This window comes from Opisthorchis viverrini (genome assembly GCF_000715545.1).
Source record: "Opisthorchis viverrini unplaced genomic scaffold opera_v5_69, whole genome shotgun sequence".
Classification (NCBI taxonomy): domain Eukaryota; kingdom Metazoa; phylum Platyhelminthes; class Trematoda; order Opisthorchiida; family Opisthorchiidae; genus Opisthorchis; species Opisthorchis viverrini.
The window spans coordinates 592,222-606,192 of NW_008751725.1; the positions used below are offsets into that span (position 1 = coordinate 592,222).

Sequence of the window (13,971 nt, forward strand, 5' to 3'; positions counted from 1 at the left end):
AAGTATGGAGTCAACGATTTACACAGCAAGCTTCGTCAGTCCAGGTTCTGACCAAAAACAATGGGACGGGGCAATACTTTTGGAGACCGAAGTGGTGAACTTTTTATACAGTTTAAGCGGATCAATTGAGATTAACTCAGCCTCCTGAAAATATGCAGAAGTTTGTCACCAAATGGTAACACAAGAGACTTAAACTGATTTATTCGCATTGTAGTACCTAATTGTGTGTAACATGCTGATCATTATATACGCGGAAATATTGCTTCAATAAAGACAGTTTGTAGTGCTTTCCTTTGTCCACTACTTGTGTATACTGGTGGCTAGCATAATGGGCACTTTCATTCTACCTTCTCTTTAAATCAGGCATAACTATTGCAACCTATTTTTTGTATTGAAGTTTACTGTGTTTTTCATTCGCGCACATATATGTAATTTTCAAATAACTTACCATCCAAAAACTCATAAACACTACTTTCTATAAGTCGTATTCAGGTTCGAGTCTGTTGTCACATAGCCAATGTGTTGCTATATGATGATATTTTCTTCTCTGCTTCCCCAACGTGTGCCATGAAAATGCGAGTTTCGCTGTGAAGACGTGCGGTATCAAGGTGAAGCGGTCATAATCAGCATTATGTCTGCATGGTCCAGTTTGCTGCTATTATTGTCCGCTGCAGTCGAATGCATGCGCCGTTAGAACGTCCACACCCACACCGATTTTGTTGGTTTACAATAGTACCGGTGAAAAACTAAAGTTACAATTGACGGCCTCTGGTCTAACCCGCTATTCTAGTCGAAAAAACGGGAATCTGAGGACTGATTTGTCTACCGGAATCCGGACGGCTAGGAGGAAACTGTATGGTTGGGCTGCAATAATAGTTTTTTGGAGGAGGTTCTCAGGTGTCATTAGAGGGTGCCATTATGACAAATACACACACAAGATCGATAGAGCCGGTGGACCGAAAACCCTTGAAGTTATGAGGCTATCGATTATACTTGTGCTTGGTAGTCGGCATCCCATTCGTATCACTTCCAAATACGTGCGTTTGGGATCTTCACCTCTCCAATGATATGTTTCACTGTGGCATAGTATTGCGCTGGTCTTTTGGCGGGCTGCATGCCATCCATGCTGTTTCAAATATTGCTTACTCGATTCTGGGTTAAACTGATGTGCATAATGCAGCAGCAACAATTATTGATCTGCGTTCGTCAAAGTCAGACTTGACATCGTCTCACATCTCTAAACCACTGACCTCTAATTGATTTCTTGTGGTTCTGATGTCCAATTCAAAACCATTTTCTACATAAAGGATTTCTAAAAAGACATCTTAGGAGTTCGGGTTTATCTGTCAAGTATATACAAGTTCCCCACGACAGTTGCTCAAATGTCCGACTGTAGGAGATGAGTGGCACATTTATCAACCAATTCGTTGAAGAGTTTCCTTCCTAAATTCATTGTCACTTCGGCTTCCTTGACCATACGTTCAATCTTGTTCATTTTGGTTTGCATCTCACGCGCAGCGCGTACCCGTTTCTCCACATCCGGCAGTTTACCATCGGGTGAGGGATTCAGAAAAATAGACACCATTCCGATATTTGGCATCGGCTGATTGGTTGTGTCGGAGCGAGCTTTTGTTCTGGAAGCCTCCATATTTGAGAGGTATTCTGCACACGAATTCTACAATTCAATAAGTTTTTTGTAAGTTAGCATTGTCGGGGCATTATCAACAAGCTCAATATCTCAGTACTCAGGCGTTAGCTCATGCCAAGATCAGCTGTCTTCTTCATTTGACTGTATTAGTTTGGGCTTCTTGGTGCAGGTCTTGGTTTTAACCATCACTTTGGGCACACATATAACACTATCAGTATAACTGTCGAGGTGTGATGCAGACACATCTTTAGCACGACCACATGTACTCAGGTTATAATTACCTGCCAGCTTATTCAATTAATTGCTTTACCTCAGAGTTCATGTGTGCTGATGAGTAAACTTATCGGATGTGTTGAAGAGGACTTGATGCCAATTAGAAGGAATTCAGCAAGCTGTTCATCACCATCCTTTATAGTATGAGAACCGCACAACATCTTAGATTAAAGACTAGCAGAATGCACCTATAGAGACTGGTTATGCACGTACTCATTAGCCCCGGTGCACATGGATGGCCACTACCGCTTTATCAGCAACATGTCTCATGACGTAATCCGGTGGCAATGATACATCTGCTTCAACTGATACCGAGGGACTGACGATATATCTAAAAATGGCTCTTGATATAACATACTGAATTTTCACAACTTGCCAAATCGTGGCTAGTTGGCAGTTTCACAAGATGTGTGTAGGCGCAATCTGCTGCCACGTGAATAAGTTCAAATATGTGAGCCAGAAACAAAAACGCCTCGAAAAGTAGACAAACAAATTAAGCAAATAAACAAATTAATCACATGAGCTATGTTTGTTCATGCTTTTTCCACTTTCTCTCCCATGCTCGCAGAACGTACTGGTAAGGGTCAGACGGTGCTTAAATGTCAGTAGATACTCACGTGCAAGATTCTGATGCCTCATGGGATCCGTAGTGCTTGAGGTTGTCTGCACTCTTCCTGTGTCCATTTCAGCACATCGATAGACTTCTCGCGGCACTTTTTCGAACAAATATTTAGAAGTGTTGAAAAGCAAAGGATGGTTTGCTGCTTGCAGATCAAATCTAGACAAATGATGCAGGCTGTTTCATATATCTAGCTTAATGATCCATGACAGAATTGATCACTGCTCCGATTCCTAATGTCACAAAAAATCGCCCCAATCTTTTAACTTACCTCAAGCGTAACAGCTTGTCGTATGACGAGTGAGCAATACTCGTTTATTCGGTTGAAACACTCCACTTGATGTACAGTTACTTCATCCAGATATTGTGCTCCACTGACGACGATTTGCATTCTATATCGCCGAGGTCGTTCCAGCTGCCACTTTTGTTTTCCTAGGAAGTAAGATCACAGATAGTGTGTTGTTTTAGATGCACCGTTCACATCAGTGTTGTGCAAACTCTTGCCAACTTTCATTCCATAAATTTCCGCTGAAACAATGAGCGAAGAATCGTTCCTTTCTCACACAGAGCTAAAAATGCTGCTTGTACTGGGGTTTGAATTACAGAAGAAGGAATTAATGCGACCAGAGGCCCGAAGGCCTAATCTGTCCGGCTATCATAGCACCAAGACTCGTTGCAGACTTGTGTACATCAGTAAGCATTTTTGTATCTATCTCAGTGAATCGCATATCCGCTTTCGATTTGCCCAATTTTCGCTGGGGGCAACTTAACTGGGAGACGGCGCGTAAACAGATACATATATTTACTGTTACATATATATATATATATATATATACAGTGTTTACACAGGTATATAAAGATGTGCTAAACATATGACTATTTACATGGAATGCAAAAGAAGGTAAACATTTTGCAGGGTACCAATGAATTTTTAAGGCATGTGATTGTAATAGACTTAATCAACTCCTCTGGTAACTGTATGACTTGCCAGAAATGGTCTAAACCTTGTTGTTCGTTCATGATGGAGACTAGCGAAAAATATTGATGCACTGACAGTGTTTTTCCGGCCATGTATAGCGTTGAATCATATTCGCTTAGTTCTTTTACTACAACAAAGGATCATCTAAATATATCTTCTGGTGTGTGGTAAAGCTCACACTTGATAGAATGCAGTGTTTTTGGAGAAGGTCCTCGCACTCTTGTCTTACACCGACAGGTACAATGAGAGACAAATTCGTGTTTTGGTGACCTCCTGGGGATTTCTGACAAGTGTCTTAGCGTCTGATAATCCTTTCATTTTAAGCCCTTGTTTCCTTATGAATAAAGCTGATGCAGGCTTAATCACAAATTAGGAAACGCGATCGGTAGTGTGTGTGATATTGCAAGAATGAAGTGGTATCTTGTCCCAATATCACGTAGTGGTCTTGGACAAACTGATAAGAATTTGCAACAGGGTGTTTTTTTGGAAAAAAGAGTCGCAAACCAAGTCGAATCTTCTGAGTAGCGATGCTGTACATTCTTGAAGGGAGTGATCATCATTGGGACAGCTCTCTTTCTCAGGAGTAGCAACAGATATTAGGTGCTTTTCAACAGTTCCATTTCTACTGTTCGTGTATCATATGAGAGGATGTTACTGTCGAACACTGCTGATGATGAACTGTGAGGAGCTGAAAAATTTGATATTCACTGGACTACACATAAAATCCGCAACTTTACTGCAATTGAAAGGTATATGCTGAGCAACTAGTCATTGGATTTCACTGTGTTTGTCAGATTATGTTCGACTTTTCGTTATTATATACATTTTTTTAGGTTTCTACACCCTAGGAGACTATCAGATGGTAGTTGTTCTACCTACTTAATTTCAAGTGGCCTGTACTTGACGGTAACCTACCTTTACATGTGTATATACCAATGGATTTCTGTCTTTACTGAGGTCCTCTTGGACGAAAATCATGCTCGAAGGCATTAACCACTTTGGAAACGAATTGTTCTGTTGTGATCAGCCATGTATCCACTTGGTTCCTCAAGGCTAGGGAGCTGAATACAAGAATTTTGTAAGCTGATTTTCGTTGGGGACGCATGAAGCGATCTTATTTGGAGTTGGGGTTTGTCTCTTCAACAGTGACACTTTTGAGTCAAATAGTACGGGACCAGAATAAAGTGATCTCATTTGGGAGTGGTCTGTCTTGGAGGTGGCTTTCTGTCAAGCGCGCCAGCCATCGGATTGCATTCTTAGCTTCCAACGATACACAAGGAGGTGTAGTATTAAGATAAATCAGGGAGTGCGATCCGAATTCCCTACTAGAGGATTCACCGCTTGAATTCATCTTTGTATTTTCGACTACTTCAATGACAGCAATAATACAACACTTCAGCTACTGGGCACCTTTCAACCGTGAATTAATGTGATACTGTAGATTAACGACTGAGTTCAGAAGATATCAAGCAAAATGCATAAACTACTGAGGCCACCAACGCAAGGAAACAACTTATCCTAATTTTTATGGAATGGTTCTTCAGTTAAATGAACTGCGTTCTGCTGGAGTCGGTCAAAGTAAACGGACCATTGCAATAGCTGTATGTGGCATACGAAACATTCAGTGGCTTTCTTGGCTTCTTATGGGCGGAATCAATAGTTCTCTAGTAACCCATACAGTAATTCTGGATTGTTGAATTCATGATATATACCAGGTAAATACTTGCTACCAGCCTGTTCGAAGGAGGTTGCGTTGAGATTTTGCGTCGATTTTGACGAAACAGGATTGATTTGTTGGACTGCTCCTATTAGATGGAAAAAAGCTGATCATGTGTTCAAGGCAACTGCACCATGCAAATATAGGGGAAAACTCTCGTAGATGAGGAAAAATTCCAATTTTTAAGGCCTCCATGTCACATCGCTCAGGAACACAGACCAAGCAGAACGAGAAAGCAACTGTGTTCTTGACCAGGATTAACCGACATAGATAAGGTAATCGATAATCGTTCAGCTGTAACAGTTCTTCGGTAGCTAGCTGTCATGCTACCCAAAGGAAGCATGAGGCCTGGGATACTGTCAGGTTGCCCAAGCCCACACAGGGAAAGTCGAGTGGCAGAGGTCGGGTTCGAATCACGAACTCTACAGTCAGTAAATTCGCCCTCTAACCACTAAGCTATCTCGCGCCCGATTAACTGACAATTTGTACGTGAATACTGTTCAATACTTGATTATTGTTTGATATATGAAGACGTAATGAATTTGTCTGCATTGAGTAATGAGTATGCCTAGGTACTGACTGATTTTAATAGAAACCTTCTGCGGTGATTAAACTGCCTAGGTACTAATTGATTTTAATAGAAACCTTCTGCGGTGATTGGGATCTAGCTATCCAGCATCCTTTTCACTCTAGTTCTCAAGTGGATGATGGATTTACGCTGTACAACACCAGGAGTGTGTCCAACATTCGACCTACCCAGTGCTTCTCTGAGTTTCAGTAGGGCGTTTGCTAAACCTCGGTCAAGTCCATTAGGGTCGCTTGTGAATTGTTCCATCCAGTGGGTCAAGTTCTTTTTGGCGCTTCTTAGGTCTTCCGCCAATCGTTCTATCGCCTGAAGTAAAGATCAGAACAGTGTAAATCATTCGGCCACGTTTATTCACGTTATTATTTCATGTTTCTAACTTAGCAAGACGGTTGGGTTTACCAGACATTTTCACTTACGGTCACGGTGGATATTGTACCTAAACTTACCTGCAATTCGTTTTGACTGCATAGGCTGCCTACCTCGACGCTGGTCATCACAGGTTGAACTGTGGAAAAAGTAAAAACGAGTTTCTTCAGTAGTAAGTACTAACTAAATGGTCCACAACACAGTGAAGATGGGTGCGCATCGTAATTATGATGAATATGACTAAGACTACTGTGTCCAGAAAATTAAATCCACTCCGTAAGGCGACAATTCGGGCTAAACAGATATGATTGCCCTCTGTAGTATATGGGTTGAATATGACGATGAGTTTGAGGGAATCTCCAAACTTCTTCGATATGTGATGTTATCCGTATATCATCAGCAAAATCCTTATTGAATCTATCTTGAACTCATGACAGTTTTCCCATTCATTTGCTTAATACTCCTATGTACTTTTGATCTCCACTTGCTCCGCTCATCTGAACCCGCCCCTCACCTTGCCGCGAAAGCGTTCCCGTTCGACACTTGCGCGTTAGCGTGTGTCTGCGTGAATGTGTTCAGCTGACTCACTTACCCACGCGCCTTCGTGTTCCCTCTGTTGAGCCTGCCCTGACTTGTTCTTCCGTGAGCTCCATGTGATCGCACCGCCAATCAGAACCACGGGACTGTCGTCGGAAGGGACGACAGCAACCCTCGACTACTGAGCCAACACTGCGCTTGCCGATGTTTGGTGTGCGGACGCTGACACTGCACTGCGCCGATCTGTGCACTTGCTGATGCTGGGAAAGTGGACAATTTTTGTTGTGAAGATTTGCTTACCCTTGTGTTAGTGATCCTATAGAATTTCGAAACCAGTTCTTCCTTTTGATATTCAGGATTGTAGAACCTACGCGTCACTCAAAGTTCCGTATCGGGAACCTCAACAATCCTTTTAGTCCGAATGAGCTGACTTACATGTTCTTTTATTATACCTCCTGCATTTCCGAAGACATCCATATCATGAACGTAGAAATGCGCATGTGTATTGGCGGGAATCGGAAGATGCCCCAGTGTGAAGTCAAGTTGTCTTAAGTTTGTTTATCTCCTAGTATGAAGACCGAGGTGTTCAGCTCGATTCAGAGGGTACTAACTTAGTATCGGATCATATGTAGAATCCTGTTAAGGACATGCAATATTCTTGTCTCATCACTATAAGAATTATTGTGAGATCTCATAAAAATTGTTGAACGAATTACAACGAGAAAGGTGAAAGGGAGTAGTGGACGTCTCTGCAGTCACATATGACGACATTAAGCCCATACTGTTATCCACTCACTAGACGACTAAAGATGTCGACCGAAAATGATATCACCTGCTGTGTCATCGGTTCTGACAGACTAATGACAGAAAACTCTTTCTCATCTCACAGTGGACTCTGATGCATGACTCCAGCTCTTATCAACCTGAAAATGCTGTTTGTCATTATTACTGATATGGTGATTCAGTAACTATTACCGCTGGTGTGGTAGATATTTTAAGCTAATGTGTCGCAGTGACCTTCTTCTACTATTTACTAACCAATATAGGGCATTCTGCAGACAGATTTAACGAATTTTCACAAACCGTACTACTGAAAAGATATTAAAAATTTTTCAACACTTCTAAACATCGTCTCTGAAAAGTAGCAACCCCGGATGTGATAAGGAATGAGTTTTATGTCTAGCTGACCCGATGCAAATGCCTAATGCGCTAGTCCACCCCCCAAAGTGCACGCCGGCGGCTGGAGAATTTCAAAGCTCATTTATGGGCGTTGACGATACACATGAAGACCAAATGGCCATGGTGACTGGTCGCTACACTTGAGTTCGAGCACAGTTTGCTGATTGCAACTCGCAGGTGATGAAATCCACCTCCTACGGCAGGCTAATGTAGGGTAAAGATAGGTTGTGTTGCTCTCATACTGCCCCACAAAATAACTGTTCATCACATTATGGTTGTGGCGTGTTTCACCACAAATTTATGGTCTATGCGCTTTTCTGGCACCACTTCAATGAATGTGCGGGAACATTAACATACAAGCGAATCTTTTCTACCTTGAACGTGGCACTCACCTGAAGTGACCTTAAATGCTAAGGTAGTCAAGTTTCACCCTCAATAGATTAATTCCGCGTCGTATGCGTGTGAACATGACCATGGTTCAACTTATTTGTTATTCTGTTCAGTATCGTTCATCGTTATTCGGCATTCGGTGGAGTCACCAAACAACAAACGAAGTGAAAATTTTATTGGTAACAAAATCATCAAAAATAAAATAGGATTTGGTCTACTTGACCGTAGTCAGTAGCCTGTGATTTGTAACAAAACTCAATGATGTTTTTAGCCTGATATTTCAAGTCTGTATTGCTTGTCTGACCTTTGCTCTGATAAACTTGGAGAGGACTTTGTGGTTTGTTCCATCCTTCTTCTGTGGATATCTTGGAAGAGAACAATTCTCTAAAACAGTCTTTCCAAAAGAGACGGCGGTCCTATACAAACTGAGCTTTACTCGGTTTTATGTAAGACGGGAAGAGATGCTTATAAGGGTGTACTTGCCCAGGTTTAATGCTAGCGTCTTCCAAAGCGATTGTATCTCAAGGACTGCACGAGGTTAGGTCGGCCGTCTACATAAATTGTGTCAAGGTCAACCATCTTGTCCAAATCGATCAGGGTTGTCTGCTGATAGCAGTGTGAGGAGATTTGTTAGTTCTCAACTGGGATTTCACCACGTAGAACCCAGTCCATACTGAAAGGTCGGGATAGGTTGTACAGCTGTTTCACACTTATTGAGAACCACCAGCGATGCTTACCTCTCAAAACTCAATGTAGTCTCAAGCACGTGACTTCCATGCTAGTAGTTTGAGCACCTAACCGTCCGACCACGATTGGCTTGAAAGCAGTATGATTTCTAGTGCCGTTTTAAAAAGCGCATTGAAATGCTGAAAATCTTCCTCGCATCTTGTGATTAACTAATTGTCGTGCCATGCCAGCAAAAAAAAGTAGTTTGTCTGTTCTTCTGGTCTAACGACTCAACAGTCCGCTGCACTATCGACCTTGGTTTCATGGTCTCTGCTTATCAAGGGCTCGTTCTGAGTTGCTTTTGCAGTTGCAAAATTAGTCCCTCATTGGTGCACATTTCCTGGGTGTTGTTGAGTTTGCTACTTTCTTCCTCGTCACGCCAAAGTTAACCTTTCTAATTTCAAAACGGTGTGTTCCCTTGATCACTTTGCACAATTCCTTGAGAATGATAGATACAGCGTAAAACTCGTAACCGATACTTAAGCGATACGTCGCAAACTGCTGAGGATGAGTTTAGTGAGTTTTGTTACTGTCATTACTCTCAATAGTATATTTCTCTGCTTCTACTGGTTGTTTGTGAAGCAGACGCTGTGGATGCAATATAGGGGTTTATATGCTGGTCCTGAAAGTGACAGTTCCTACTGAAAGGGCACTGAGTTCTATTTAGTTCATTGCTCGACTACCTGGTATTTAGAATAACTTTTCACTTTAATCACGGTTCGGACGAAAACAGGGATTCGAACACAGCGTTTTCATTGGCCCGTCAGTCTAACCATTACTTGACATCTGTGATCGGCATTTTTTAGTCTTCAGTCCTAGCCAATTCATAGTCTGAAACACTGCACTGCACTGCGGGTAAAACTGGAATAATATCTGGCATAACTGGTATCTCACCTACCTGATGATCTCTGTTCGTAGTCTGTCGAATAGTTCTCAGCAACCCTGTGAGTACTAGGGTACTGTTGAACAATGCGCCACTTGGTTCTGTGAAAATGGAACACTGCTCAGCACCTGTGTCTTATGGTCGCCAATTAGGATCGCCACTCACCATCAACTGACGGCAAGGAGCAATTCTACCGTGACTTTTTCATGACGTTTACTGTCGCTTACATTTATAACAAAAGTTCTCGTGCTTCAGCTGCCATCGGATGTCACCTTCGTCAACATACTTGGAACAAACCACGGATTACTTCAAAAATCAACGTCGAAGACACGACATAACAGCAAATGGTTTGGTTGAAATGATAACCCGACCTGCTAAAATTAGGACGAGATGCCAGCCAAAAACCGTTTTTTAAATTATTTTTTGGGCTTCATGATTTACTGACCGCATTTCAAGAAAGTAAATGGTGTCAAATGAGCTGTTTACGTGTTTGGGAGAATGCTTCCTGATCATTTACACTCACCTGGCTTTGGATGTATCGTCTGTTCTTGATGTGCTCGGAAACGCCTGCTCACCCAAGATTGCGATTGAGGGTTGACAGGAAAGCTGGCCATTATACACTGTGTCAGCTGTAATTTAAAAAATGATGGAAGACGGTCTTGCGTGCAGACTGTAACATACTTAATTCTTTGTTCATGCAGGAGCAGTTGGGTGAAACAGAACTTGGTCGACCTGACTTTAGTTATCTCCATTGATAGACCTTTACTAAACCCAATAATAGGACCTCAGTACAATGACATCCTTTGATGAAAAATGTCAATTGTAATGGACTTTTCATAATTACAAGTCACATACAACCCTATATTCAGAAACTATTTGATTGGGTGAGTGCTAAGCACGCTGCCCAAATTGAGATTGGGGAAAGCCACTACAACATGAGCCATTTAAGCTAAAACCTAAGGAACGTGTTTACGTAGTCAGATGAAAGCAAAATGGTTATTTGCTATCATCCTTAATCTCATCTATTACAGCACTTTTCCCCTTATTTGGCAAAACCGTACTGATAATATCTTTCAAGAATCCCGTCTCAGAACATGTAACCTTCCTATTCGACGACTTCTAAGTCACACCATGTTGCGTCTTGGGTTTTCCGTGATTACACATGAAAGCGTGCATAGTATTGAGTGAACGGGTTTCTCAAGTGCCAGTGTACTTCACAACCTTGGTGGTATCACACTCGGTGAAGCGCGATCTTGTTTCTTCTGATGAAGAAAATAACTGTCGGATGATTTACACGGCTTTCCAACGATATCGGTTCTAGACCGGCTTTCTACAAATCTACCTACTGAGGCAAAACAGAAAATTCGATAACTATTAGAAAATGATTCTTAGTCATGTATAATACGGCAGAACAAGATACTTTTTCTGTAGTCCAGTTCGCAAAATGTCCTCAATTTCAGACAGCAGCTGATGATGCGTTGACCTAGGCCTTTGAAATTCGATCGATGACGTGACCTTGACCAAACTGATGTAATTCATGCAGAGCGACTACATCATTAACCTTAGAGAATCAGCCGTCAGAAATGAACAACCACTCATCATTATTCAACATATAAGGCCCAGTGCATACCTGTGTATGCCGATCAGGCATTTGAGAGTGTCGTTGTACTTAAAGTCGTAATTGTTAGGTCTATGCCTTTCATCCTATTTTTATCGATGCGAAACCCAAAGCTTATCCAAATGCTCGATCCACCAAATCACTGAATTCAAAGGTTCAAAAAACATTTGAACATTCAAGTTGAATGCAGATTCCAGCTTTCTAGTTGTTTTGAATTGACTGGTAGGATTAAACATCTCCGATTTTTTGTGAAAGAACCATGTATGCGAGTAGCAACAAATATTGCTGGAGTAAGTGAGTATGTATGTGACTTCCGTTCGGTGTGTGAACTGCTGGACGTCCTTACAGATAAGTGTTGACAACAGTGGAACTCCGTAGCATTTCTGAACGCACTCAACAATGAGTGAATAGCAACTATATTTCTTTTTAATATGACACATTTTACAACTCAGGAAATGTCACATTTACACTATTCCAGAAGGTTAGTCAGTAGCCATGTGATTCAAAAGACTGATTTCTGGGCGATTTTTTGACGCTTTTTAGTTTCTTTTACTGGTACATGCATCCATACACAAGGCGCTCAGTGACAGTTTTACAATCAGTTGTTTTCCCTGGGCCCTCTCAATTATGCGATCAAGTATCTGTTGTTCTGCCACTTTTGTGTGCAAGATCATCTTAAATACTGATTGCCAGAAAGCTGCAAATGTGTCAAGTAGGTGGTCTGTTCTGTTATTTTCAACACAATGTCCAACAAAAGCCTAGTAAAAGCCATTGCAATGAAAAAGAGCATCTTTGTCACACATACTGAGGATTTTTTTGTCAAAGGTGTGTGGTGGAAAGGTGTGCTGGTGAAAAGCCAAAGAGGATACGGTTGATCGTAAAACTTGCACTCTGATGAAGTATTATCAGAGTTACTTAACACTATCGAGCAACTGCCACGACGTCTGGTACCAGATACTATCGGACGCATTAGCATTACGAATTCGTCTACTTCTTCAGCTTAGTAATGAACGTAAAACTGTCAAGATCTACCGGTTCGACTCCCGAAAATTGTTTGCTGCATTTTGTTGAATTCCCGTCTATCAAGTGAACTAGGAATCGGTTGAATGTGCCTACGTTGAACCCACCATTGTTACCAAATATGAAATTTGTGTCAAAACTACCAACTTGGATTTCGAATTTGCATACGAACAGGTCCGAACAACCGTCATGTGTGGCACTCCCTCATTAAAGTACTGTTCTTATTCGATTAATTGGCATTCAGCTGACCCTACGAAAAATACGACCCTATTAGTTCACGGTTGTCAGATTGTTCGATGTCACAGGACTCTGAGAGCAGCAAACGACTTTCTGCCATAGCAAATGATAGAAACGGCGATGGTGCAACGACTCGTTTGTAAAGGTTTTGTTCATGGTACTGTATCTCTAGAATTCTCTACACCGAATAACACTGGACGCATAGAAGTTGTACTGGATTTAGGTGATTCGCGAAACACCCATTCGAACCTGGAGCTTTCCCTACATATTGTGAAGTACACTTGTGGCTGATTCACAACGGTGAATGACTAGAAAATCCCTGGCAAATATTCGTGGGTAGCGTATTCACGAAACGTAAAGCTAATAATCAAGTAATCTTATCACTTACCCCAGCATCAGCTGACCAAGCTCACTCTGCACTGTGTCAAAAAAGATAATCCGGGCGAGATTCTGTTCAACAGAACACAAGATCAGTCTTAATTAATGAATATTTTGTACCAGTGCAACGCACGCGCAGCAATCAATGGCTGTCAGCTGCTCACTTGTGACTGGTTCCTTGGTCTTCTCAGATGGTCACAATCGATTGATTGTTATTGCACGATGGCACCACGGATGTGAGAATCTGTACGTGTTGATTTTTTGGACCACGGCAAACCAATCGTTTCACTGTACCGACACCAAACCGTTTATTTTGCTACATATACCGATTGTATTCAAACAGTTCGGAATACGCGAGTCAAGTCAATAAGTGCTCCACATGCTCTGGTGAATTCGGACTTACAAAATTACAGTGACTTTTGAAAAAAAAACAAATCTGTGAAGCAGGAAAGGATGAAACATATATTTGTTGTTATGTGTAGACTATCCAGCTAGGAGCACCAGCTCAAGTCTATGGAGTTGAATAGGGGGCAATGGAGCTACGGGAGGTTGTGATGCATGCGAACGTAAATTTGAATTTTCACCGAATTTCGAAAGTTGAAAAAACTTTTGACAGATAGGAGTTGTAACGATCTTTGCTGTGCTTACGACCACTTCATCTAGAAACATGCTTCGCGGATCGGACATTGAAGTAAAAGTGCACTTCAAGGAATCCGGTAAATACTGCAGCGGAACGGTAAATCCGCTGTATCAGTATTTGGTAGGCATGACAGATTCACATGGTCTACAGCGTTCAGGTATCAAAGATGATGCTT

General features: G+C 41.7%; 1 protein-coding gene across 1 annotated transcript; it reads right to left on the bottom strand.

The window, feature by feature from the left end:
• Window positions 1-1,333: 1,333 nt before the first annotated feature.
• On the bottom strand, window positions 1,334-13,231 carry T265_04282 (hypothetical protein; the record flags this gene model as incomplete). The annotated part of the gene is made up of 6 exons (XM_009168981.1): window positions 1,334-1,675; window positions 2,812-2,972; window positions 5,993-6,128; window positions 6,269-6,327; window positions 10,427-10,532; window positions 13,167-13,231. 5 exons carry the CDS (start codon window positions 10,515-10,517, stop codon window positions 1,379-1,381), a joined length of 744 nt encoding a protein of 247 aa, XP_009167245.1.
• Window positions 13,232-13,971: the final 740 nt, after the last annotated feature.